The sequence below is a fragment of the Equus caballus genome, chromosome 14, assembly GCF_041296265.1.
Source record: "Equus caballus isolate H_3958 breed thoroughbred chromosome 14, TB-T2T, whole genome shotgun sequence".
NCBI lineage: Eukaryota > Metazoa > Chordata > Mammalia > Perissodactyla > Equidae > Equus > Equus caballus.
In genome coordinates, this window is record NC_091697.1 from 44,943,490 (window position 1) to 44,971,019 (window position 27,530).

Sequence of the window (27,530 nt, forward strand, 5' to 3'; positions counted from 1 at the left end):
CCCTAACCCAGTGATAATATCTTACATTTTAACAGCACACATGAAAGCAGTAGGCTGTGAGTTGATATGGTTTCTGGAAGCAGACAAAACTGGATTCAAATCCTAGTTTCCGTTACTCAAGCACTTGAGCTTTAGTTTTCTTATCTGCAAAACTGAAATTATTTTAGAGTGAAGGTCAGCAACCACGGTGGGCCAAGTCCAGCCGTTGGCCTATTTTAGTGTGATCCTTGAGCTAAAAATCGTTTTTACATTTGTAAAGGGTGTAAAAACAAACAAAAATCAACAGCAATAAAAGAACTAAACAGACAAAAAAACAAAGGAGAAGAATTCGCAGCAGAGACTGTGTGTGGCCCCAAAACCTGAAATACTTACATCCAGCTCTTTATAGAAACAGTTTGCCGACTCCTGTTCTAGAATCAGCCTGCCTGCATTTGAATCCTGTGGCCTCTTACCGGCAGCATGATCTTGAGCAAATTACTCAACTTCTGTATCTAATTTTCCTCATATGTCAAATAGGGATGATAATAGTACTTATTTCACATGATGTAAGGGTTACACATGTTAACATGCATAAAATTCTGAGACTAGAGACTGCATATGGTAAAAACTTAATAAATGTTAGCTATTGTTCCTAATATCATTATTATCATCCTCCTCAATTCTTCAAAAGATGTTTGTGAATATTAAATGAGATAGTGTCTCATGAAGACCCAGTACAGGGCCCCTCTCACAGTAGGCCCCCAATCAATATCAGCTCATCTGTTATTGTTATCACCATCGCCATCATCATTATAGTTTTCAAAGCTCTTCCACATACATCATCTCATTAGAAGCTCCCTACAATCCGGTGGTTGGTGTTATGACCCTCCCTTTAATAAATGAGAAACTGAAGCTCAGAGAAGTAACAGGATAGACACTGAACCAGGAAGAGGCAGAATATGGATCAGCAATAAATTTCATGTTCTGGGCCAGTGCATCCTCTTTCCACCACGTTGCCTCTCCATCAAAACATCTGAATATCTGTTGCTTGTTAGTTTTCTCCAAATGATATACTTTGAGTCCTGGGAGCCTGACAAGGCAGGCAAACATGACTGCCTTCTTCCCTGGCAGATCTCTGCAGACAGGAAGCTGGGATAATTGGATTCCAGCCATTCGGTCTTAGGATTGCATTTGTAACTAGCCAACTGCTGATGACCAAGCCTAATGGAAAAAGCCGTGACCAAACAAACACCACTCCCCTGGAGGACCTCATTGTTTATGCTGCAGAGAGTGAAATTCATTAACGGCAGCCAACACCCTTCTGAGAGTTCCTATCCAGGACAGAGATGGCTCCAGAAGGTGCCAGAACTTAGTCTGCCGTTAGGGACAAGAAGAGGTACCTGGAGTAGGGAGGTGTGAAGCGAGGAGCCAGGACATTTTTGACAGCAGAGCTGGTGTGGTCAGATCAGAACTGTATTTTATTTGGTTTTGGCCAAAGGCCAAAACACATTTGAGCAAAATGTGCGCTCAGAGTGATGTTTAAAGTGTTATTAAGATCATAGTGGTACAGCCTTAGAGTGAGTTGATGACTGTAAAAATAGGTCACATTTCAAATTAGCTCGTGAAAGCAGTCCCTGTCATTTCCAGCCGACTTTAGCTTAAACCAATTTTAGCTCAGACTTTTTTTTAAGGCGGTAAATTCACATAGACTCTTTGGTTGGGCAATATGTAAAGTTGTGTGACCTGGTGGTGTTGCTGCAGAAATAATGAAAATTACCCTTAGGAAGCGCCAGCATTGCCCCTGATGGAGAGGGCAGAATATACGGAAGTGCACTTTGTATGTAGGGATTTGCCACTCCAGGGGAAGCTAATGACCTGCCTGTGGTTATGGCAGTAAGCTTTGTTCCCAAACCGCTCTGTGACTTGCTCCCCAACTGTTGTCCAGGAGACTGAGGAAGAGGACCATATGACTTTCCTGCCCGGGAAAGACATCCTGTGGGTCCCTATGGTGGGCCAGATGTAGCCTTCTCTTCTGAGCCTATGGCAAACGATTTTAAGGTATTAACTCAACATTTGTGGATAAGACCCTTTTAAGTAGCAAAGAGTTCCCCCAAGAGTAACAGAGGTGGAGCTAATAAGGAAAGCCAGGGCTCTTAGAATGTTAAAGCAAGTTTCAGGAGCTATCCAAATGTTTGAAGTACTCTGAACCATTATTCTAGGAGCCCAGCTCTCTGCCTGGCCTCTTCACTCTGTCTGCCACCAAGGCTTGTCTTCTTGGCTTTCATTTTCCTAACACCTGCTGCCAGGCAGTTGGTTACCCACCAGCCAATCCCTGACCTGTCACATCACCATCCAAACAACAGCCCAAGCAGCCTGCATTGTGCTGCTTCTTGTGTCTGTAACTTAGCCCAGCTCTGTCCCAAGCTGCTGGGGCTAAGGACCTGCCCGGACCGAACATGTCTGAACTTAAGAAAAGTAAGACTGACCAGTTAGCATGGTCTAGTGTGATCAGTTAAAGTCTTCCACATTGTCTGGGGAGGGGAAGGGGACGTGGGCTTCTTTTCCCTTCCAACCTTCACAACACTAACCTCTTGGGTTTGTGGTAAGTAAAAAGTTAAATAATGGACATCAAAGGGCTTAGTAAGATCCTGGTCTGCATTACAAATGTAAGAAGCAGTCTCTGTAAATTAAAACATGGATTCAACTGGGCATGGTTTTACATAGTCACTCGAGCCAGTGAGAACACAGCCAGCCAGAGGTCACAGGAAAACCATACTGTTAATTCAGCAAGGTTGACATGGACATGGGACCGTAACAAGAACTTTAATACAACTTATAAAATTTCTGAAAATCTAAAGTTTTATTTTAATCTTTTAAATTCTATCTTAACATTACTTCAATGTGTAACATTGATCACATCTCCCATTTTTAAGTGCAGTGCAGCACAAAAAAGCATTTGTAAGAATTATATCCTCTTCTGAGATTTTCACAAGGAAAAGTTTTTATGCCAGAATTTGCTCACTACTTTCAGACATGTCTTTAACTTACCTACACATTGCATTCTCGAAAGTTCACTCATCAGACTCACTAAGGGTTATAGCCAAGAAAAATAATAGTGTTACTTGCATTTAAAAGGAAATGTATAAATAAGTATGAGTAAATAAATAAGAGCAGTTAAAATTTTAATTAAATAATTAAGGTCTAATAAAACAGCACATATTTCTATATATGCTAAGTATTACTTATTTGTAATAGTTTATAATTATAGTATCCCACGTGTAATCCCAGACCCACAGGAATACTTGAAACTGCCGAATTGTAGCAGACCCAGGGCGAAGGTGTGGTCTCAGCTCCTTTTGCTCTAGAATGCAACGTGGCTCCTAGCATTTGAATAGCTGGGTCCTGATTGTCTGATTTCCAGGAAAGCATGTCATGCAAACAGATTCCCAGATATTTAAATCTTCAACTGTTTATTTCTAGCCCACTGAAAGTTTCTGAGTTTCTTTCTTAAATTTTCACACCAGCATGTGAATTATTGTGATTGGAAATATTCACAGAATGTACATGGTGATCACATGGTAACCCTTAGAGAGCTTTGTTAGTGAAGGATATCAAGGCCTATCATCAGACTAATGAAGGACTGGAGAGAACCAGTTGAAGGAAGAAAACGTTGGGGGTCCACATCACCATTTAATCACGTAATTAAAGTTTGCCTACAGTAGTACTAGCTGACATTCACTAAGCCCCAGGCCAGGCACGATGAGCACAGGATGAGCTCGCCTTGCTCCAGTTAACACTCACCATACTCACCCAGGGAGGCATTGTTGTTATTTCTATGTTGTCAATGAGGAAATTGGGGCATGGGGAGGTCCAAGGTTGCAAAGCTTCTAAGTAATGGAGCTGAGATTAGAATTTGAACGTTTGGCTCTCACCCACCATTGCCTAGCTAATGGTCAATAAAAAACCTAACTGGGATAGATGAATAAGTCATGATTCCTCCACCCAAGGGGCTTGTAATTTATCTGGAGATATGCTATTTAAATGCACATACAAGTTGCATTTATAGGCAGCTTATATTGTCAAATAAATTATAGAAGCAGAAAGTGCTATGTTTGTTTAAAAGAGGGAGAGAGACTATCATATTGAGATGGTCAGAGATGGCTGGATGGAGGACGTGGCCATGTAGACCCAACCATATTGTCAAAGATTCTTCAACAAAGACATAACTGATGAGCTAAAGAAGAGAGAAGAGGGCAGAAGAGGGTGTGGTCTGTGCTTTTTAATCTTACAATGAATTATTTTAATCAGATTGCTCTGAAAAATTCCAGTTCCAGGATCCTGGCTTTGTGCCTGGCCTCTTGCCTCATCTGAAGTAGAACCTGATGTTTTGACAAGGGAAGAGGTGGACAGAGTTGGGAGAGCCTTTTAGAACCTGGAGCCCTGAAGGGGTGGAGGGGACATTGGGATGGGTTTTCCTAATACAGGGGTTTGGGGCATCTCTGGGAAACACGAGGGAGCCGTGGATGGCTCTTCCTTCTTGAAATGGGACCCGGAGCTCCAGGAGAAAAGAGCCTCATTGCTTGCCTGGCCTGGAATCTGACGAGCTGGGAGCACAGGAAGCTTGAGCTTTTAGAAGCGAGGCTCTGAGAATCATGATGCTCACATTTTAAAGGTGTGTGCATCGGAGTCAGAGGGCCTTGGGGTTGAGTCACAGTTCTTCTTACTAACTAGATTATCTGGGTCCCGTTGCATCTAAGCCTCAGGTTCCTCATTAGAATATGGGGGGTTAATACTACCTACCTCACAAGGTGGTCATGAATAGTATACGGGATTACTCATGTGAGGAATGCAGGATGGGACCTGGCACACACTAATTACTCAATAAGTGGCAGCTAGTGTTGAGGAAGAGGAAGTGGGCGGGGGTGGCTTTCTGTACATACCTTGGCCACAACACCGTGGAAATTAACTCAGAACACACGTGGCTTTCATTCTGCCGTAGCTGCTAACTATCTGGGTGCCCTTGGACAGGTAGCTGTCCTCTCTGTGTCTGTGTCCTGACTTGGTTAATTAAGGTAGGAACCTGCACTATGAACCTCTCAGGTAGTCGTGAGACTCAAATGAGATACTAGCTGTAAAAGTGCTTTTTAGATGTACTGTGTGGTACAACCATGTTGTGATATAATTATATTCCCCTCCCTATCTTCCCTAAAGGCTCTTTAAAAAAATCTTATAGAGGTCACTTTGGTTTATAACATTATATAAATTTCAAGTATACATCATTATATTTCGACTTCTGTATAGACTGCATCATGTTCACCACCAATAGTCTAGTTTTTATCCATCACCATATGTATGTGCCCTTTTACACATTTTTCCCTCCCCCACCCACTTCCCCTCTGATAACCACCAATCTGTTCTCCCTATCTATGTGTTTGTTTTTTTATCTTCCACATATGACTGAAGTCATATAGTAATTGTTTTTCTCCTCCTGACATTTCTCATAGCATAATACCCTCAAGGTCCATCCGTGTTGTCACAAATGGCAAGATTTCATCTTTTTTATGGCTGAGTAGTATTCCGTTGTGTATATAGACCGCATCTTCTTTATCCGTTCATCCGTCGATGGGCACTTAGGTTGTTTCCAAGTCTTGGCTATTATGAATAATGCTGCAGTGAACATAGGGGTGCATGCATCCTTTCAAGTTAGTGTTTTTGTGTCCTTTGGATAAATACCCAGAAGTGGAATAGCTGGATCACATGGTAGTTCTATTCTTAATTTTTTGAGGAATCTCTGTACTGTTTTCCATAATGGCTACACCAGTTTACATTCCTACCAGCAGTGTATGAGACACTTTGAGGCTACTAGAATGCTCACTTAGGCTAAGATTACCTGTCCACTAACCTTTATGTTTTCTTTCTTTTTTTCTTTCCCAACGTCTGCTTGGCTCTCCCTCATCTGTGGCTGTTTTCTGTTTCACCTAAAAGTGGCTGTTCCTCTGTCTGCAGCTTCCTCCTGCTCTTCTGCAATAGACCAGTTCCTGTCTAACTCTGAACGTGCTCTGTAAGTCTGTCCCTGCCTGTGTTATGAGTCTGTGTCTGTCCATTCACTTCTTCCTACAAAACGTCCTTGGTTTCTGCTTATTCTTCTGTCGTCACTGGACCAGGTTGAGTTCAGTGGACACATCAAATAATGGAAACATCACAGTTGTTGACACAGACCTCCTAAGCCCAGAGTTCCTTCTGGATCTTGATAGCTATGGATCTGAAGTCCAAAGATTCATATGGTTTGGAGGCTTTATTTTATTTTCTATTCATTAATTTGTAAACGTTGTCTTAGGCTTCCTCCCTGTTTTGGGAGCACAGCTTTCTCAAGTCCTCTGGGAGATGAGCACTTGATGGAGCTGAATTCAGCCAGTGGAATCACGGTCCTCAAAGGTTCTCTCATCTGGGTCATCCCAGGCCCCAGTTCATCCTGTATTTCCTTGGCCCTAAGTGGTGAACCCCTTCATGTTTCTTAAGCAAATGATTGTGACTAAATCAGGGTGTGTTTGTTTTTTGTTTCAGTTTTCTAAAACTGTTTTATTTTGAAACCTTTTATTTTATTCTGTCTATGGAAGGCTAGTAGAGAGACAGTCCAGAGCCCTCCTATATACCTTTCTCACAGCTTCCCCTGATGCTAACATTTTACAGAACCATGGAACATTTATCAATGCTGGGAAATTAGCATTTATTCAGTACTACAGAATTTATTTGGATTCCTCCAGTATCAAATCAGATTTTGAGTAACTTTGCTCAAAGTTGTTATTTTGAATTTCCCTTATTAAGTTATCTTACATTACAGTAATGGCCTTGAGAGATGTTTGAAATGTTTTCCTCTGCACTAAATGGCCCCTGTTGGTTTCGCTGTGTTGATTTTTGTTGACCGTCTTTTGTTTGTTTTCTCTCTGCATGCATCAGCTGTCATTTTTTCCCGTAATCACTTCGTCTACCACTAGCCATGCACATCTCCCTTCCCCTCTGGTTTCCAGTCTCTGTTCCTCCGCGTGTGGAAGAGCCGCGTTTTCTAGAGTTGTATGCAAACTAAGTTTAAATATTCTCTGAGTAAAAAGCCAAGGAAGACTACGAGAAAAATCGACACCTTTGTAACAATTACTCTCATGATTCAGAGGCCTTTAAAAAGAACAAACAAACAAACTAAAACACGGCGTGTGGGTTTCTGGATATTAAGGTCACTGGATGCCTGACCTTTGGATAAATGAGGTGTTGTGAGTGAAAGATTCACAGAAACACATGCAAACACCTGCCCCTCTGGGAGTTCATTTTCTCTTGATTCCTCAGATTTTCCTAAATTAATGGCTTAAAGGGAAAAAGTCATATCTCCACAACCTGAACTGTGTTTCCTTCTCCCTCCACACACATTCTTTCTCTGACTCCTTGAGACCTCCTCCCTTAGTCAGCTTGGGCTGCTACAACAAAATACCATAGATTGGGTGGCTTGACCCACTGACATTTATTTCTCACAGTTTTGGAGGCTGGGAAGTCCAAGCTCAAGGTACCAGCAAATTCAGTTTCTGGTAAGAATCCTCTTCGTGTCTTGTAGACAGATCCCTTCTCATTGTATCCTCACATGGCAGAGAGGGAGAGTCTTGTGGGGAGGAAGAGAGAGGGCATGAGTGCTCTGGTCTCTCTTCCTCTTCTTATGAGGACACTGATCTTATCATGAGAGTCCTGCCCTCGTGATCTCATCTAAACCTAATTACCTCCCCAAGTCTCCACCTCCAAATACCATCATATTTGGGGATAAGACTTCAATGTATGAATTTGGGGAGGGACACAAACATTCAGTCCATAACCCCTTCCTATCCTGTACCAGCTGGAAAATATCCCTTTTTCATCCTCAGACTCCCAGCTTCTCTACCAAGGGGTTTCCATGGGAATGACCCCAGCCCATGATGTGATTTTTGTGCCACGGTGGCTTTCTCAGTCTCCAACCCATGGAGAGACTGAGAAGCAGAAATACCCACAGCAGGGCTGTTTCTGAAAGAGGGATGTGTGGAGGGGGTTATGCCTCCCCTCCCCCTCCAGAAGATATGGAATTGAACATAAAAGATGGAAAGCAACATTGCACATGCAGAGCTTTTCTGAGTGGTGCAAAGCACAGGGCTACTGTGCAGACCAATGAGAGAACAGTTGCCAACATCCTTTGTAATCAATACCGGTGCCAGGCAATGTGGGGGAGGATTGTCTCCTTCTGTAGTCCACTCAGTAAATATTTCTATAGATTTTATGATATTCTATACTCTATGTGGTGTTGTGAGCTACATAACAAGTATTAAAAAGAAATAAGGTTGTCTATTAAAAAGAAACAAGTTCTAATAGCAAAAAGGGCTCTGGATTCTAGCATGCCTGGGTTTGAATCCTGGCTTTGCCAATTGCTTGCTGTGTGACCTCTGGCAAATCTTAACCTCCCTGAGTTTCAGTTTTCTTATCTGTGAAGTGGAGACATATAAAATAATAGTGCTGACATCATAGACTGATTGTAAGCGTTAAGTGCAATAATATTGAAAAGCACATAGTGCAGGGTCTGGTAGAGAGGGCTGAAAGATTGTTACCTCTTATAACAGAAGATATGGACTCTGCCTTCCAAGAGTTTCAGGAAGCCAGACACGTGCCCGACCAGATACCTAACATTAGCAGGTAATTTGTGTCCGTACAGACAGTGAATGCTGAAGGGTAGTGGAGAGGTTTCAGGAAGAGATGGACATTGAGTGGGGTCCTAAAGGGTGGGTGGGATTTGGATGTGGCAGAGTGTTGGAAGTCATTGTAAACATGAAAGCCAGGGACCATGCCACATAGTAACACTTTGGCCTAAAAGCATTAGAATGCCTTACTAAAATTAACTTAAACAATAAAGTCATTTATCAATTTATAAGAAAGAAAGTCCAGAGTTTGGTAGTTTCAAGATTGGTTAATTCAGTGATTCAACAACATTGAGGAAGACCCAGATGATTTTCCTCTTTCCGTTCTGCCGTTCTCAGCCTATTGTTTTCATTTTGGGATGATCCTCTCAGAGTCACAAAATAACTGCCACACCTCCAAACATGGCACGCACCTTACATAACATAACCAAATGCAAGAAGACAAGGTAGACTCTCCTTGCACTTCTCTCTTATTCAGGAGGAAAACATTTAGCAGCACACTTCCCTAGCAGACCCTCAGGTCCCATGGCCAGGAGAGGATCATAGGCCAAGCCCTTAGCTGCAGTGCATCTGACATTTTCGCCTCTACTAGGAGACAGGCTCTGCCAGAAGGAAAGAAGAGAGAGTGGGTGTGAGATTTTAGGTATGTAATTCTGTGTTTACCACAAGTTGTAAGTCCATTCATGCTTCCTAAAGAAAAACAAAGGGAGATTTACTGGAAAGATACAGGGCTATCCCATGGATCCCCAGAGCAGGAAGTTTACTGGACTTCACTGGGGCTAAAGTAAGGAATAGGGGTGCTCTCGGGGACTAGCTTTCCTCTTTCTGAGGCCGTAATCTCTTGCTTACTTTGCACATCATCTTCACTCTTTTCTCTTTCTGGACCACCTTTCTCTGCTTCTGTGAAAACATGGGCCAAACCTGACTACCCCAGACAGCCCTACCCATTCTCAGTTCAAGCACTAAGACCCTGATAGCGTCCCCAGTCCCCGGTCACATAGTCCCTGGAGATACAAGTAGAGTGCTCTGACTTGGGCCTGGCATCTCCTGCTGGACTGTGGCCGGGAGGTAGAGCCTGGTGCTGGGGTGGAGCTCACTCCTCAGATAGAGAGAGACAGGACCAGAGAACACCACCACCGGTGGTCCTACAGTGAGGAAGCACATTTAGGAGACTTTGAGGCCCTGAGGGCATGGGGTAGGGGGAGGAGCACACTTAAAGGAAATATCCCCTGTTTTGGAATAGTTATAAATGCCCCTGTAACAATGGATCACAAGGTGTAGATCCACTGATAACCAAAGAGAGGACCTGAGGCCAGGATCCCTCAACCACTCAGAATATCTGTTTTCTAGTGACGAAGATAAGCTAGTCCAGAGTGGAACAACCAAGAAGCTGAGGGAGAATTGAAACTCTGTTCTATGAGGACTCTGAAGAACTGGAGGGGTTTCTCCTGGACAGGAGAAGCCCCAGGTGGTTGGGGGCCCCTGGTTCATGGCATCAGCATCCACTTAGTTGCCCAGGCTAAACCCACACTCCCTCGGACACTCTTCTCAGTTCTTCTAATTTGCCTCTGGGCTCCCACTCCCACCTCACTGTAGTCCATGCTACACACTGCAGCTAGAATGTTCTTCTAAAACAAGAAGTCCTCATGAAGCAGCTCTGCTTAAACCTTGGCCGGCTTCCCACTGCTCTCAGGATGAGCACAAAGTTCACAGCATGGTGCACCTCACTGAGTCCTCGCCCACATCTTAAACTGACGCTCACACTGTTTCACTCTCACAGCAGCTCCTGCCCCCACCACAGTGGGCCTTTGCACTTGTGGGTCCTTTTGCCAGCACCGTCTCCCCTTTGCCTGCTTACCCCCTACCCATCTTTCTCATCATCACTTCCTTGGTCACGTCCCCCTATGACGCGTTCTCATAGCACCACCGAATTCCTCATTCCTAACACTTCTCGTGACTGTAATTTTGCATCTCACTGTGGGTCTCTCGCACTATACTGCGAGCTTCAAGGGGACAGGGACTCTGTAGATTTTCCTCACCACCCCCCCAATAACTCCAGGACATGGCACAGTGCCTGGACTGTGGTAGGCACTCAAAGTATGTTTTTAAATAAGTGGCTGAATGAATAAATGCCTAGGATTTGAAGGTCTCCTTCCTCCCTGAACATTGAGAGAACACCCGATGCGAGAGCTTTGTTTCCAGGTGATGGGGCTCCAGCTTTTGTGAAACTCTCTTCAAACCCATGCACCTTATATCTTAATGATTAAAACATCTTCTTGCAAACACCCCTGTAAGAGCACTGCTGTGCAGCGGAGGGCAGGGGATGGGTAATGAAGTCTGATCATTTCCTCATAGTGCTCGGCTGGGCAGGCGGATGGGCTGTTAGTGTGTGGCTGATGACGGCATTCTGAGCAGCGTGCTAATTGCTCAGTAAGTGAATTGTAGACACAGGTAATTACCAAAGCTATTATGACTCCTGTTGTCCTGTTTGAGCAAATTAATGCCGAGGTGGGGAGCAACCCAGCTTCAGGGGAGCTGCCTCCTGGCTTGCTGTTGCTTGGGAAACAGCAGTGAGTTTTTTCATCTGGACTCGAACTGCCCGGGTACACCCATACATCTGGGGTCTGCTTTCCACCAGTGCAGCTGTGAGACCGCAAGTAAGATCTTACACCAGCAGAACCAGGGGACTTTTGTCCTTCTGTCAGATACTCTCTCTCTGGGGCTGTTTCTTTATCTGTAAAGCCATCTTGAAGGTTTCTTTCAGCCCTGGGATCAATTGCTGAGTGAACAAACATCTGGTCGATTACTAAGGAATGGATTTCTGCATTGAATCAGCAATAAAGTACTGAGTTCCAGTCTTACCTTGATCATCAAATAGCAACAGTACTAATTGCCCTTAACGGTGTGCTTACTCCTTGGCAGGCGCTATTCTAATAAGCAATTTTGTGGATTATCTCATTTAATGCCCACAACAACCGAGAACGTTTGGAGTAATTCACAGAGCTATTCAATACCAAAGTCGGGATTTAACCCAGGCATCCTGCCTTAAGAGCCTGTATTCTTAACCATTCCTGCGTAACTCCTTCTCTGACCCTGGGAAAGTCACATTTTCTGAACCTTGGTTTTCTTAACAGTGAAGATTCCTACACCCACTCTGTCCATCCTCTCTCTAAGCCCTGTCTAGATGCTAATTTTATCGTCACAACAAAGCTGTGAGGTAGGTGGGACTAATCTGCTGGACCAGGTCACACAACTAGTAAACGGAAGAGTGAGGATTTGAATGGTGTGCTGTTTGCCTTCAGTATCATGTGCTTTCTTTTCCTCAGTGTTCCTCAAGCTGAGACTGCGTAGATCCCCATGATATGCCCGTAGGCTGCTGGGGGTTCATGCATCCTAGTCTGAGAAATGCTGCGTAAAGTTAGCCATGGTCCCTGCAGCATCAGAGTGGACCCGAATGCAAATGCGAGCCTGAATTAACCAGGCAGTGTGAGAGGGTCTCAAATCTGCTCGAATGAATTGTTATTTACCATGAAAGTGAAAAATACCAAATTAAAAATATATGTCTCACGGAGCCTTGGGAATTCCTAAGCCCAGGGAATGCCTCTGCAGGCCAGACTCCATCTGAAAGGCACTGCCCTCTGCTTGAGTCCTGCCAGGGAAATCCCAGACTAGTTCCTCCTTTCTGTGTGCATCACCACCATACCATGGCAAGAGCACCCACCCAAATGGTGTCGTTAGAAGACGTGCTGTTTGCCCACCCCACCTTTAATGAGAGTGGCTGCTTTTCCGCTGCACTCAGGATAAAGGGACACTCTGCCGGAATATCCACTCCATCCCCACACCTCTCTTCCAGTTTTTCCTGAGCGACTGGCTTATCAGCACGTGAGAAATGGACACTTAGGAGAAAAGAGTGAAAGGCAGCTGTAGAGGTGTGCCTGCGTTCCATGGCAGCAAATCTTACGTGATCAGAAATCTCATTTGAACGTGATGTGGGAGAAGGTGCCATGGATCGCCAGCGGAAGTGACTTAGCCGTGAAGCGGGGGAAGGTTCAGGAGTGTGTTTTGAGTTTGAGTGTGAGCATCATGGGTGCTGTGACCTGACATAAATTGCTTAACTTCTCTGAGCTTCTTTTCATCTGTAAAGTAGGTCTAAGTATAGTAGCCACCACTTAGGGTTGTGAAAAGTGTATGATATAAATGACACAATGTATGGGATTACTAAAAATGGTGCCTGGCACACATCCTAATTCCTCAATAAATTGAGCTATGTATGATTTCTTATGATTATCATTCAAGTTTCTCTTGCACAAGCATCCACTTCAGGCATATCCTCATACCTCAGACACTGGAGTGCAGCCCATTTCATGGGGTGTTTGGTTCTGAGTCCTTTATTGAAGACCCATATTTGAGTCAATAAGCAATGCCACTCAGGGGCAAGAGCAACAGGTGGGAGTCTGAGTGTGGTCCTGGCCAGGCTCTGCCACTCCCTTAGTATGATGCTCAGATACTCAGGCAACTGCTCCCAGCCTCCCTTTTCCCCTCTCTGTATGATGTCAGTCTCATCTCCTGGCCTGTAGAGCTACTTACAAAAGGAACCGTGGATGGGAAAGTCGGTTGTTGCTGCTTTAGTGTGTATGCTTGCCAAAAGCGGGTTGTGATTCTGAAAAGGAGGAGAAAGGTAAGATCTGGGAGCCTTCTATTTCTTGAGTCCTCTTAGGTTTTACCTATCAAACAAGTAAGGTGGAAAACATTTCTGAACAGTAACCTGCTGTACACATATTGTCGTTGTTATTATGTACTCATGATGAGGTATTGAGGGAAAGAAGTAAATAGAATAATTCTGGTTTCAATATATTGAGATTCTACTGTGTGCCAGACCCTGTGCTAATGTTTTTCATGTACTATGTGACTTAATCCACACGCCAATACTGTGAGGTGGGTATCATCACTGTTGGTTACAGAGGACGGAAGTGAGGCACAGAGAGGTTAAATAACTTGCTAAGTATCACAGAGCTGGTGAGGGGGAACTCGGTCTGTCTGGCTCAAGTCACGCTTGAGGTCACAGTGCCACATGACACAGCCTCTAGTTGGTGAGACAAGGCAAGGGAAACATAGACACACATGACAGAATCTGAGAAAAGTTGTAAAGGCTAAACCTTCTGGTGGAATTAAAACAACAGCAAACTGCTCTCTCACCCGGATTATTGCTGTAACCTCTTAATTGGCCTCCCTGTCTACACCCCACCTCCATTCCATCTACTCTCAATAGTGCTAGCTGAGAGGGCATTCAGATCATGTCAGGGCACTGCTCAACCCCACCATGGCCCCCGTCACATGGAGTAAAGCCACAGCCTTATGGGGATCTACAAGCCATGCCCCCACCTCCCACACTCTCTGGCTTTGGCTCCTATACAGACCTCAATTCTCAATTCCTTCCATCCTCCCCTCATTCTTTCTGCCTCAGCCCCCAGCATCCTTGCTGTTCCTCAGACATTCCAGACAGGATCTAGCCTCAGGGCCTTTGCATTTGCTGTTCCCTCTATCTGGAAGGTTCTTCTCCCAGATATGCACATGCCTCTGTCCCCCACTGTTATCTCATGGGATCCAGTCAGGAGACAGAAACCACACCAGTTATTGAAACAATATTTTAATATAAAAAATTGTTAATTAGGCATATAGTTGTTAACTACTGAAAGGGTATAAAAGAACACTCTAAGATATTACGGAAGTAGAAACTCCAGGACACAACTACTGCCTCTAGGGCTCAGGGACCACGGGGAACAACCACAAAAACTTAGAAAATTAGAGGAGGGGCCCCACAGAGCAGAAACTTAGATCTCTGACAGGGAGGCACTGGCCCGATAGAGCTGATGTCTCTGAGGGGCTGCCGTGAAGCTGATGAAGCAGGAGTTGGGCAGACTGTAAACGAGACTCAGCTGCTGCTACAGAAAGGCGCCATCTCTGCTGGGCTGAAGAAGCGTTTCTGGGGCAAGGCTCGCAGGCACCACAAGCAGACAGGAAGCTCACACGAGAAGCATTTCCTTCGCGTAGGCTTCCAGTTCCCCTCCAGCGCCCCCTGTTGGAAGATCCTGATAGAAGCCAGCCTGCAGAGCCCACGTTTGGTTTGCAGCATCACAAAGCCAAACACAGAAGGGCAGTTTTGAGGCTGAGAGTTTATGACCGAATAGGTGGAAAACTCACTTCCCTAAGGTCGTTACTCACGTGTCTCACTGGGACCTTCCTTGGCCACCCTCATTAAGAGTGCATGATCTGACCCTTTCTAGAGCCTTTCCCACTTAATTCTCCTCAGCACTCATCTAGCAGGTGCTTGGGGTTCCTCCAGTCGTATCCCCTCGGCTCACCCGCACCTCAGCAGCAGTGGCAGTGGACAGTTCTGTGAGAGCTCAGACTGGTGCCCTTCACTTTGTGTTCCTCAGCTGACACCTGCTTCTAGCCAGCTAAGAGGACTTTTCATTCTAGATCAGGGTTTCTCAATCTTGGCACTCTGGGTGTATGGGGCCAGATAATTCTTTGTTGTGGGAGACTATGCTGTGTATTGGACAACGTTTAGCAGCATCCCTGGTCTCTATGCACTAGATGCCAATAGCACCGCCCCTGCCTTGACAACCAAAAATGCCTCCACTTGTCCCTGTTGAGGCCCACAGTTCTAAATTTATACTGGTCATGGGCTGTGTGAGAACAGTTAAGCACGTGGGTGCTGGCATCCAATAGACTGGGTTTGATTGGCTGTATCTTTGCACATTTCCCGTATTCCCTTGGGCAAGTCGTTGAAGCTGACTATGTGTCATTTTGCTTAGCTGAAAAATGACCATAATACTATCTCCCAGGGCTGTTGTGAAGATTAAATAGGGTAATGCTTGGAGAGGGCTTAGTCTAGTACCTGGTTCATACCACCCAATCGAGAGAAGTGAGCACTAAATTATTTTATCAAAGCACATCATAAATGTAATTCATGAGAACCTACCAACAAGCTGGTTGTCAACATATGATGCCAAATAACTGACTGATGTGTGTTTAATTGTTTTACTGACCGGGCTTGACACTGGCCTCAGGGAAGTGAGTGGTGATAGCGTTCCTAAATCCTGTAGAAATTTCACAAGAGTAACTGCCCGATGCTGGAATCTGGGTTACTGATGACAAGACCTACTTGCAATTGAGACTGATTAAATGCAATTAACATATTGAGCGCAACTGTGTGGTACTGCAGAGAAATAATAAACATTTGTCAAGTAGTAAATTTCACTGAGATGCTTAGAGTCAACTTGCTGTTTGATTCATCTAATTGACTTACTCTTCCAAAATGTCACCAAAAGGAATCAAAGGAACAAATCAGTGACATTGTCTTTCAGGCTCTGAGTGGTTTATCGCTCTCTAAAGTCAGCACTTCGGTATTGCTGAACCCAGAACCGTGCCTGGTGGAGGGGACTTAGCATGTTGAGGTTCAGCTTGAGGTGGTACATAGGGTCCATTTTGATGAGTAACACAGGAGCTCCAGGCTTCGTTGGGAGGAAAGAAATCTGGGTTCTAGTCCCAGCTCTGCCACTCACTCGCTGTGTAACCCTGGGCCTGTCGTTTCCTCCAGGCCTTTCGTTCCTCACCTTTACCATGAGCAAGTTGGGTGTAGTTCTTTGGCTTTCCTTCTCGATGGAGTCCCACCTGCTTCCCGTCCCACCTCGCCATGCTCTGAGAAGCATGCAGTAGAAAGGAAGTCAAGAGTGGTGGGAGTGCTCTCTTTGGTGCATTTGAAGGATTTCTGTTGAATTCTCATGTTTTCTTTCCTTCCTCCCTAGGTATACAGTTCTGCACAGTGGACATCACCAGGAACTTGAGAAACTGCCCATACACAATGACCCAGAATCCCTGGAATCGTGCTTCTGATTGAAGACGTGGCTCACAACTAAGCCATTCATTCCCATCTGTGTCTGCATGAAAAGGACACCCTGGCATCTCTCCTGACCCTCATCACCACCAGTGAGGCATGAGGCAGTGGGGCCGAGGGCCCAGGGAAGGTACATGGAGGTCAGCGTTGGACAGGACCCCAGGCCAGAGCATGGAGGATCTCAGAGTTGAGAAGAGACTTCAGGCATCGTCAGATCGAGCCTCCCACCTGACGCAAGGGTAGTATCCTCCATAGCATTCCTGGAAGTTGGTCAGTCTCTGCTTGCACACCTCCAGGGACAGGAGCTCACTACCTCCTAATACAGTTTCTTTTATTGTGGGGAAGCTTTAATTATAAAGACGTTCTTTCCTTTGTTGGAACACAAATCTGTCACTGCTCCAGCTTCCTTCTGGGGCCATGCACTTGGCCCCCTCTTCCCTTTGAGAGCCCTTAGATATTGGAAGACAATGATCTGCGACCCACCCAACCTTTTAAATCTCTCTAAACTAAACAGCTCTGATTTCCTCTCCATTCTGGCCGTCTTCTTCTGGATGTGCTTTGGTGGGTGAATCAATCAAGGCTCTTTTAATGAAGTTGGGTTATCGATGCCAAGATGTCTGTCCAGAAGCCCTGAAATGCTGACAAGTACTGAAGCATCAATATTTTTTGGTTTATAGATATGAACATTTTTCTTTTCCTTTTTCTTGAGGATAGACTTTGGAAACTCTGCTTAAGTTTTGGTTTTGGATCCATTACCAAAAGGCAGCTTTACAGCTGGTCTGAGATGTGTGTTCGTGTCTTTAAAGTTGACATTTTCTCATTAGCATACTGGTGTTGAGGTCATTTGCTCAAGATTCATTCCCCTCCTATGACAATGGGAAAAGGACTTCGACCTTCCCTGAGAATGTTGATGGAGAATGGCCAGAGTGACAGCTCAGATTTGGGGAGGGAAACGCAGTTGCTCCAATAAGACCCCTCTTTGGGGCTTTTGGGGCCCTGTGCTGAGGCAGTGCCTGGTCTCAGGCAGGGTGGCCTGCTCCTTTGGGCAAAAACTTAACCACAGACCAGCTTACTTTCTTGAGAAACTTCACTGGCCCCTTCCAGTGAAGCTCCTGGAGTTACCACTTTTTCTACATCTTTTCCAGCATCTCACTTCCTCCAAGTTCCTAATGAGATGCTTCCCTGATGTCAAAGCTGCCAGCAAATTATTTTGTCTTGAGGTGAATTATTCCACCCTGGGATGAGACTCTGGGGGCAGATTTTTTCAGTTGTCTCTCTTTTGGCTGCTGATAAAAACCGTGTTGGAAGTATTGATTGCTGGTTCTTATAGGGAAGCCTAAGAAACAGCGATATGGATGGCGGTGGGCGGCGTGTATATGTCACACACACTACAGACATAGATATGCCAGAACTTTCTAACCTCACCAGTTCCCCTTGCCCTTCTACTTGGTCTGTTGACCCTGCTTTCCTTCCTAAGCGGTCTTAGAAGCCACAATTGCCTCATCACCTACTTCATCTGCGAGGGCGGAATCCATTAGCCCTCCTCCTCTCTCTGTCCCCAGATATGATGAAGGATGGCCAGACTCCACATAGGACTCAGGTGACCAACCACCCTGGTTTTAGCACTGAAAGTCCCACATCCCAGGAAACCTCTCAGTCCAGGCCAACCAGGCTGGTTGGTCACCCCACTGATGGGACCCTCCGTGTGCTGAGGATTAATAAGCCTCCTCAGAGTTGCATTTCCCTTTTTCACTTTTTCATGGAAAAGGCAGAGATGAGTGAATCTGGGGGTCCAGAGTTCTCCACATGTTGTCTGAATGTGGTCTCTGTTCTCGAAGCACGAAGAACTTCTTAGGGAAGGACTAAGACAGAAATCACAGAACCAGATCGCAGCAAGGAGAAACAGGTCTAGTGCTTTGAGGCAGCCAGTAAACTTTGATCGCTGCCCCCAAAGTCGATAGGATCTACTATTTAATGCATACATGCTTACACACAAATACAGGAGGATTTCTTCCCTATGAAATGCTTCTCTTCCCAGGAGCTTAGCAAGCATATCTGCTTATGTAAAATGTAATTTCTCAGTGGCAGGTCTCCCATATTAAATGGTAACTTGGATTCAGCAGGGATCTGCAGGTTACAACATAGGTGGGAAAATGAGTTCTTACCATATCATGGGTCCAAATCTTCCAGACTCTCTGGACATGCTTCTGTGGGCCAGCCTATCATTGGTGTCTGTAGAGGTCACCAGCACCCCAACCAGGGAAAGGACAGCAATTGTAGGAATAGGACCCCTCACCATTGTCAAGAAGATGACCTCCTTTGCAGAGAGGACCTCACAAGCAAACTTGGTTGTCTCTTCGGACCAGGGCTTTGTTGGAGGTTCACAGGACAGGACCAGAGTTGCTCTGTCTGGACAGCTGCTAGCCTGGCATAAATTACATCTCTGGCTTCCAGGAATCCAGGTAATATAACATGTGTATGGAAGACTCAGAAGGAGGAACCTTAGAACTTGTTCAAGGAAAGAGGAGACCTATATCTCGCCTTCTTCTCTGAGAAGGCCACTCTCCTCCACGAAGCCTGCAGTGTGAAGAAGAGATGCCCCGGGGGAGGAGGGGCATGTGCTCCCAGCCACATCTGCTAAATTAGCCTTGACAATCCCTGGAGTGATGGATGCTGCAGCCAGACTGTCCCATGTCTGGGATAGTGGGGCTTCACCGGTGCTTCTTCTTAACTTGACTCTCCAGCCGACAGGCCGTCCGGTAGAAGGCCTGAAACTCCCCAGCCAGCTCACGATCAGCAGCTAGAAAGCAAAAGTGAGAAAAACCGACTTCTTCAACTGACACCTGAGGACGGGAGGACGGGTTGGTAGAAAAACTGGTTCTTTCTGAGATTCACCTTGTCATCTCACCGACCTTTCTACTTCATGCTGCTAGCTTGCTCTGTCCTCAGGCAAATTGCTGTCTAGCTGGGGCATGGTGGGGTGGACGTGGGGATGGATGAGGGAGGGGATCCAGGGAGGGGCTGGGGAGTGGCTGTAACTAAATTGCCTTTAATATTGTCTTCAAGTAAGAACAAAAATATTATCTCCTTGGTGCTGTGCTGTCTACCCATTTTTCTCCCTTTGGTGAGTGATCAATGTTGCTTTTCTCTTTTTCTCTGTTACTTTGCTTTCCTCTGGTCAAAGTTCTTCCTGTAACTGCCGATCTAGGGGGAAAAAAGACTAAGGCACTTAGCTCTTCCAGCTGTAATTTGCAATTTCTTTTCCTTCCAGTCTAGGAAACTGAGGCCGAATATTTGGTTTTAATTTAAACAAATCAGGGATGGGTTTGAAGGCCCAAGTTTGGGACACTGTGTTGCGTTGGGCGTTAACGCAACATCGTCTCATCTACAAAATGGAGAGAATCTCTGAGCTGGTGGGACTGTTGTGAGCGCTCCAATATGCGTCATCCAAGGGCCACTGTTAGGATTTTTACCAAGTATGTGTCCTGCCTGTACTGTTATTTACTTAACATTTTTATTTAAGTCAATTCAAGTTTTCACTTACATAAATTTATTTTAGAAAGAAACATTATATCAGTATCTAAAATAGAAAATCAGTATTAGTTGCATAAATAGAAAGCAGCCATAGAGATAAATAAATGAAAATACAACAAAATTATTAGGGTCTAACTGGAAGCCAATGCTCAGAGCTTGCCCAATGCTTCCATGTTCAAAAGGGAGATAAGGGGTGTTGGAGAGCTGTCAGGGTCACCCCACCTCTCGTGAGGGACAATGTAAGCTAGGAGGGGTTGAAAGAGAATTTACCAGAGAAGAACTGCCAAACCTTGAGTTAATATGATTTAATGACAAATTGCATTCCACACGTTTTGGAAAGGTAGAGAGAAGGGGAGCGAAGCTGCTTTTATTTTTAACTACTATTATATTCAATTCAAATTAGGTTTCTCCTTTCCCTTTCCCTTTTTTTTCAGCTCATCTCAGAACATATCTTAGATGATGATAATAATAATAATAATAATAATAACAATGTAGCAATAATAAGGGAAGCGAACATTTGATGAGCTCCTTTCTGCTAGGCTCCGTGGTAAGTGCTTGCCGTGGTTTATCTCATTTAATCCTCATAAAATCCTTACAAAGACCAGAATTTCCCCTGCTTTCCAGATGAGCAAAGCTCAGCTGAGAGATCTGGTGACCAGCCCAAGGTAAGAGACCTAGGAAGTGGGAATTTGGAATGCGAACTCAGGCTGCCTGGTTGTAAAGCCCACAGTCCTAAGTGTGCGCAACACTGTTCACGATCGGGATTCCTCTATTCCACAGTCACGTGTTGGGCCCTCGGCTGGGAGAGAACAGTGAACAAGCCACGGGGTGTCCCTTCCCTCATGTTACCTAAGAATTGCCCTTCCACGTCCGCTTGGGACCTGGAGAGGAACTTGGGACATGCCTATTCCAGAGTGAAACGCTGCCGCTCACTTGCTCTGTTGTTTTCTTCTGTTCCCTTCCACTTGCTGAGCTTCAAATTTCCATCTTTAAACAATGGAGGGATTCAGGTAGAGGACTGATCGGGAGGAAAGGCCCTTCTGCACTGATCTTTCATAGTGTTTCCAGTATTCAGCTGCCTGGAGTTACTGAATAACCAGCAACGGCCCCTGAAAATCAGATGTGTGAGCCCAAAGAGAGCATTAGTCTTTTCTATCTCAGACCATCGCTGGGGCTGCGCATACCAGCAGTGGTCCCAATAGAAGGGAATTTGACTTCCCTGTTTTTCAGTTGGAACTTGGATCACTGTTTGGCTTTGCTCCCAGTGGCCCCATCAGCTCACCATGGGAGGCACTTTACAGTTTCTCTGCACTTTTGCAGCAAGCTCTCTGAGCCTTTCCCAGCAACTTCGGGGGAGGGATTATTGAGTTCATTTTATAGAAAAGGAAACGGACTTTGTCAGGGAAAAGTGATTTGCCCAAGGACGCAGAGCTTATGTGGGGCCGAAGTCAGGGCTGAAACCACTTCTGATCTCTCCATTCTAACAGAGTGCTTTCTTCCTCCTCTTCTTTAAATTTATTTTATTTCTAAATATACAAATTATCTATTTTTAGACTATATAAATAATGGGCTATCCAAATAATGTATTTATGCAATCCATCTCTGTTATAAAAAGTTCTAATAATATAGATACAGCAAAATATCCTTGACTCTAACTGAATCCCACGCCCCTCCCAAGAATTGCCCTTATCACCTGCCTTATATAATTCAAGAACGTGTTCTGCATATTTACATATGTATAAATATACATCTAAACACATATGGTTTGCTTTGGTTCTTATATATAAATGAGGCTGTATATAATAATCTGCAACTTGCCTTTTTCAACAGTACGCCTTATACATTATTTCACATCAACACGTGATTCTTCATTCTTTTTAGTTGTGTGTGCATTTCACAGGATAGACGTTGTGTAGTTTGCAGTGTTATTTCTTTTATGTTCTAGCAGCATCCCACATCTGAGTGGGGCGTTTGAAGCCTGCAGCAGAAAATCAGCAGCCTCCGTTTTTCTGGCACTGTGCTAACCATTTGAGGGTCAGCTGGAGTGGTTCCAAGCTTAGGCGGCAGCAGCCACTGTGACTTGGCGGCTTCCCTGTGGGGAAGGCCAGCCCTTGCATGGGCCTCACCTGGCCCCCTCCCTCCCTTTGAGGGACCGAGACTCTGCTCAAGTTGCACGAGCTGTGGGGTCAGACTGATGGCATCCTGCTTCCACCACACCCCTTCTGAGATGTGTGTTTCTGAGCAGGATCTTTAACCTGCTAAGCCCTAATTTCCCCAACAGTAAAGTAGGGGACGTAGTGATCAGACACTTTACAGTGTTCGCATGAGGATGTACGGAAAGCACTTGGTAAACGCTTTCAAAAATTCTTTATTTCCTCTTAAAGGTCTCACCAGTTCTCTCTGCTTCCTAGCATCCTGGGATATGGTCTAAGGAACAAAAAGTTATGGAAAGATTAGTTAAAAAACAAACAAAAATAGAGGGAATTACAGTGGAAGCAATACTACCTCCACTCGCGTCACATTTTCCAGTTTACTGAAGGCTGTCATTGGACCTTCACAACTGCCCTGGGGGGGTGGATATATTATTTGTTGTTACCATTTTATAGATGAAGAACCTGAGGCTCCAGAATAGAGGCGGCGACCACCTCCAGGTCACTCAGCAGTCGTCTGAGAGAGTCAGATCTGAAGCCAGGTCTTCTGATTCCAAATATGAAGTCCCCGTAAGAACTGTGGTGCCAGCTGTCGTTCAGAGATTGTTAGGACTCATACACCTGACAGCACCATGAGAGAGACATGAGTCTCTCTCCAACAGTGACATTAATCCAGTAATCCATCAAGGAAACATTTCTTAAGTCCTTTTCAAGATGTGCCAGACACTGCGCCACAGGCCAGGGACACATAATTGAGTGGACAAACAGGACAATTCAATTCTCTATGGCAAGCGTGGGCAAACTACGGCCTGGTGGCCAGATCCTCCAGCCTGTAAAGTAAGAATGGTTTTTGTTTTTTTAAGTGGTTGGGAAATAAAAAATATTTTGTGACATGTGAAATTCAAATTTATGCCTATACATAAAGTTTTATTGTAACATGGCCCCACCGATTCACTGACGCGTCTTCTATGGCTCTTTCACACTCCAACGGCAGGGTTGAGTAGTCGTCATAGTTGAACCTAAAATATTACCGTCTGGCCCTATACAGAAAGTGTGCTGACTTCTGCCAGAGGGCAATCACTACTCAGCCATTCATTCCACAGACGATTTACCAAATGCCTACTGCAGAGGGCATCTTCCAAGTTCTGTTTGTTTTTCAGTTGTTCCAGTCTGGGCATCTTTAGAATGATTTTAGCGCTCTCTGCCGCACTTCTACTTTTTCTAAGAGGGTTGGTTGAGACTGAGAGAAAGCAACAAAAGTTACAAAGCAGCGGCCTCTAGCGGCTGTTCTAAGCATTATTTAGAGGATTTGTTTATGGTTACGGTGAAAAACCAGGGTTTGAGTCTTAGCTGAGGGTTGGGGATTCTGTATTATTTTGAAATATCTAGAATGTTCTATAATTTGTTTCCTACATCTTGCTGATCACAGTTCTAACCTGGAGAGCGGAACACATTCTTTTAGTTAAAAGGGGGGTTAGCTGAGTTAAAAACAAAGTAATGAAGAGATGAGTGAATGCACTAGCTAACCGTCTGCCTAACGTAATAGGAAGAATTTTCAGTCTTGGAAGAGAGAACTTTGAAGACAGACACTGATTATGGTTCATGCTACTTTAGTGTGGGAAAACTTGCTGGCATCCTTGCATTTCTTTTTTTAAAAATTTTTATTTTTATTTTTTATTTTTTGAAGATTAGCCCTGAGCTAACATCTGTGCCCACCTCCCTCCACTTTGTGGGACGCGTGCCACAGCATGGCTTGATAAGCAATGTGTGGGTCTGCACCCGGGATCCGAACCAGTGAACCTCAGGCTGCTGAAGCAGAATCTGCAAACATAACCACTGCGCCACTAGGCTGGCCCCTGGCATCCTTGCATTTCTATGGACACTAATGATATGGAGGCAGCCCAACAGGAATCAGGCACGTGGATTCTTGTCCTGCCTGACTTGACCCGAGTGAGCAATTTTCCTTCTCTGGGCTTCAGTTACTCCCCTGTAAATGAAGCAGTTGGACTAGATAATCTCTAAAGGCCCTTACACCTCACAGAGACCACAATTACCTATTTTATTTGGAAAGCGTTTATAAAATTTTTCCAGAGACCTTCAGTTTAAGCAATTTGGTGAGGTCACTCAGCTGGCAAATGGTAAAGCCATCCCTCAAATGCAGGTGTTGCTCTAAGCTGCTTTGCTCTTGACCCTGACGCTGTAGTACTGCTTATGTCACTGCCATCTTAGGGTAATTTCTCTCCTTGAGAAAGGCCATCTCCCGGTGCCCAGCTATTTCGGGAAGTTCTGCTGTTCCCAGTGTTCTGCTGGATAGAGTTCTGTGAGTTGATCATCTTGCAGCTCAGAATTTTAAAAACGAGAAAGGTCAGAAATTGGATTACGCTAGAATCTTTCTTACTTAGACACAATTCTACGTATTCCTTTTCTATGTAGTATTTGCTACTCTTCTTTAAAAAGAGGGATTCAAATCGAAGGCAAGAAAAAGTTTTTAATAAACTTTTATTTTTATATTCAAGATAAAGCATATACACAATTGAATGTGGAAATAAATAACTAGAAATGCTTTGGAAACTTATCCATTTCCCCCTCAAACTCAATTTTCTTTTAAAACTCATGAGTCTTTTTACTTATTTTAAGAAATATGGCAACTATAATACCAAGAGAAAAAAACACAAGTTTGTACAGAAACATATAGCCGCCTGACTATAGGGTTTAGTTGGTGTTTTAATAGTAACACACAAAAAAACACACCAGACACAAAAACTCTTCAACAGATTTACTCAAACAGCTTCGCTCAAGAAGAAAAAGGCACAGATTTTAAGGGGATGACAGTGATTATTAAGAATATGGTAAATGGGGGCTCAGCCAAAAAGTGACACTTTATGAACTGTCAGGAAAAATGAAGAAAATGAACTCTTTCCAATTATCCACCTTCATTAAAATGAATTTTTAAATTAAATTGTATAAACATATGATATAAAGTTGGTACTTAGGAAGTGTCTTTGTATATTTCCTCTATGTACAAATCTTTGTATACAACTTCAAGGTTACTTATACATTTCCTATATACCAAACTGAGCCAGGGCCCCCAAACGGCACACCCCGAGTCCCTGTGAGCTCTCTGGCAGCTTGATGGCCCCAGCAGCTTTCTGCTAGAATAGCTGGAAAGTAGGAGCGACCAGTCAAATGTAGTCATCTTCTACTGGCTCTCCATTGACATCACAATAGTGGATAAAAATTGCCACTACTCGCTGAAACACACCCTTCTTCATCTGACGCATCTCTGAAATTTCCTCTCCTATCGTTTCCATACAGATGTCTGCAGACAGCTGCCCTTTCCTTCGAGGAGCATAGATGGTGCCTTGGAAATCAGAAACAAAAGGGGAAACATGTATGATTACCAGAATCATGTGGAAAGTCACTCTGATTGAGCTGGTCCATGAGATATGCCATATACTGTAATGCGATGCTATTGATGTACGTAGAACTCATGGAATGGGTCCCCATTGGTTTAGTTACATCCATATTTGATGCCTAAAACAGCACACATGATTAAAGGCCCACGGTGAAAACGTACCAGAGAGGTAGTCCATGAAATCCATTTCCTCATAAAATACTTTTAAAAAACTCCCACAAATGGATATTCAAGTGTGCTAACACTTAGAATTATATTCAAAAGTTTCTTCAAGTTTCTCCCCAAATATCTATACCTAAATCATAAGTTCCTACATACTACTCAACAAGAGCAGGAGAATAATTAGCATAACTGGAACAATTTTGAAACAATGCAGTTGACAAATTCTTCAATAATGAGTAACAAAATTATAAACATTTAAATAACAAAAATATCTAGGTAGGAAAGTCTGTCTGAAGGAATCCTTCCTACCAACCCCCATATATTCCCAGGAAGTCAACTGATGATCTGTTGTACAAATTGAGAGCTATTTTTTGTGGGGGGAGAACCAAACAATAACAAAAAGCAAACAAAAACATGGGAAGCGATTTAAAAGCTACACCTCTCCTAACTCTCAAACAAAACATTAAGTATAGCAGGATATACTCAAACTAGAGAATACAAATCAAGTCAGGTCATAATTACTTTCTTCATCGTCTTCAAAATCGTATCTGGCGAAGCTGTTGGGTTCTGCTGCCCGTAATGATCTCAACCAAGGGAAGTCAGAAATCATGGAATATGGGGCTCCATCCACAACACCTAAAACAAGAAGACAGATGAGCTGTGCTACTGGGGTGGAAGTAACGACAGGGTCACACAGTGCAGTACTTTGTAAGCAGAATGTACAATGTGCTTTCATCCCCCATGGTAGAAAAGCACTGGACCAGGAGACGTAGCTTCCAGGACTAGCTCTGCTCCTATTCGGTCATGTGATCTTGGTCATCATTTGCTGTCATTAAGCCTCAACTTCTCCCTCCCTCTCTCTAAAACAACAAGGTTGAAACAGGTACCCTCAAGTCACTTCCAACTCTCAACTGTAGCAAGTTTTAATTCAACATGGCTGCTGATTATTTTAGGGATGCTAAAGACTCATACAGGGAAAGCAATATTTATCTGGTCCCTGCTACCTGCGGATATTCAAAACACCCATTATTTGGATGAATTCTAAGGTTCCCATTCTATCTTCCCTAGGACATGTCTCTCCAACCAGTTAGCTAAGAGGTATTTAGCTTTCCATGCACTGTAAATACTCACCCTCTAACGTGTAGATTTCCCTGCCCCAGGGGTACTTGGGGCACTTCTTTAAGTCGTCTTCACTTCGTGTGGCTTCAGGGAAGAATTCATACTTAATAAGCTCTCTGGAGGCAACAAGAAAAATGAAGAAAAATTACAAAACTGGAAATAATGCTGGGGTATGGGGTAGAAAGGAACTGTCAAAACTGTGTCAGGCCTAGAGTCTAATGAACATCTCAGATAAAATATTAAATACCTAACAGAAGTAGGGTACACTCCAACTAGAGAATACAGACCTAGTCAGGTCAAGATTACTTTCTTCTTTATCTTCAAGATCCTATTAGGTAAAGAAAGCAAGCTACTCTCTAAACAAATGTCTCATGTATATAAAGTGCTTAATATATAATGTCTATATAACGAATGCATAACAAGTCCAGTTTTCCGATGATGTAAAGCGTCACAGTTTAAGAGCTCGATTTAACTCTTTTCCATACCCTAAGACTAAAGGAATGAAGTCAAATGCACATGTACAGTCTGTTCTTGCATTTTTTCCCTAAGTTTTCTAAGTTTGAAAATAAAAA

At 44.1% G+C, this 27,530-nt stretch overlaps 2 protein-coding genes across 23 annotated transcripts in view; one reads left to right on the top strand and one right to left on the bottom strand.

Annotated features, from left to right (window-relative positions):
* Nucleotides 1–23,162, top strand: part of HTR4 (5-hydroxytryptamine receptor 4) — a 171,225-nt gene extending 148,063 nt beyond the window's left edge. For 3 of the 7 annotated variants that reach the window (XM_070232610.1, XM_070232608.1, XM_070232609.1), the window contains exon 7: nt 16,490–23,162. In XM_070232610.1, the coding sequence (XP_070088711.1) occupies nt 16,490–16,577 (88 nt within the window). In that variant the 3' untranslated portion in view covers nt 16,578–23,162. Of the gene's footprint in view, nt 1–5,964; nt 6,041–16,489 lie in introns of all 7 variants that reach the window. The other 4 variants (XM_070232611.1, XM_070232615.1, XR_011424926.1 and 1 more) reach the window with 3 other exon arrangements.
* Nucleotides 23,163–25,023: 1,861 nt separating this feature from the next.
* Nucleotides 25,024–27,530, bottom strand: part of FBXO38 (F-box protein 38) — a 55,408-nt gene continuing 52,901 nt past the window's right edge. For all 16 annotated transcript variants that reach the window (XM_070233044.1, XM_005599316.4, XM_070233049.1 and 13 more), the window contains 3 exons: nt 26,971–27,074; nt 26,362–26,475; nt 25,024–25,623 (listed from right to left, as the gene is read on the bottom strand). In XM_070233044.1, coding sequence (XP_070089145.1) covers nt 25,445–25,623; nt 26,362–26,475; nt 26,971–27,074 — 397 coding nt within the window. In that variant the 3' untranslated portion in view covers nt 25,024–25,444. The remainder of the gene's footprint in view (nt 25,624–26,361; nt 26,476–26,970; nt 27,075–27,530) is intronic.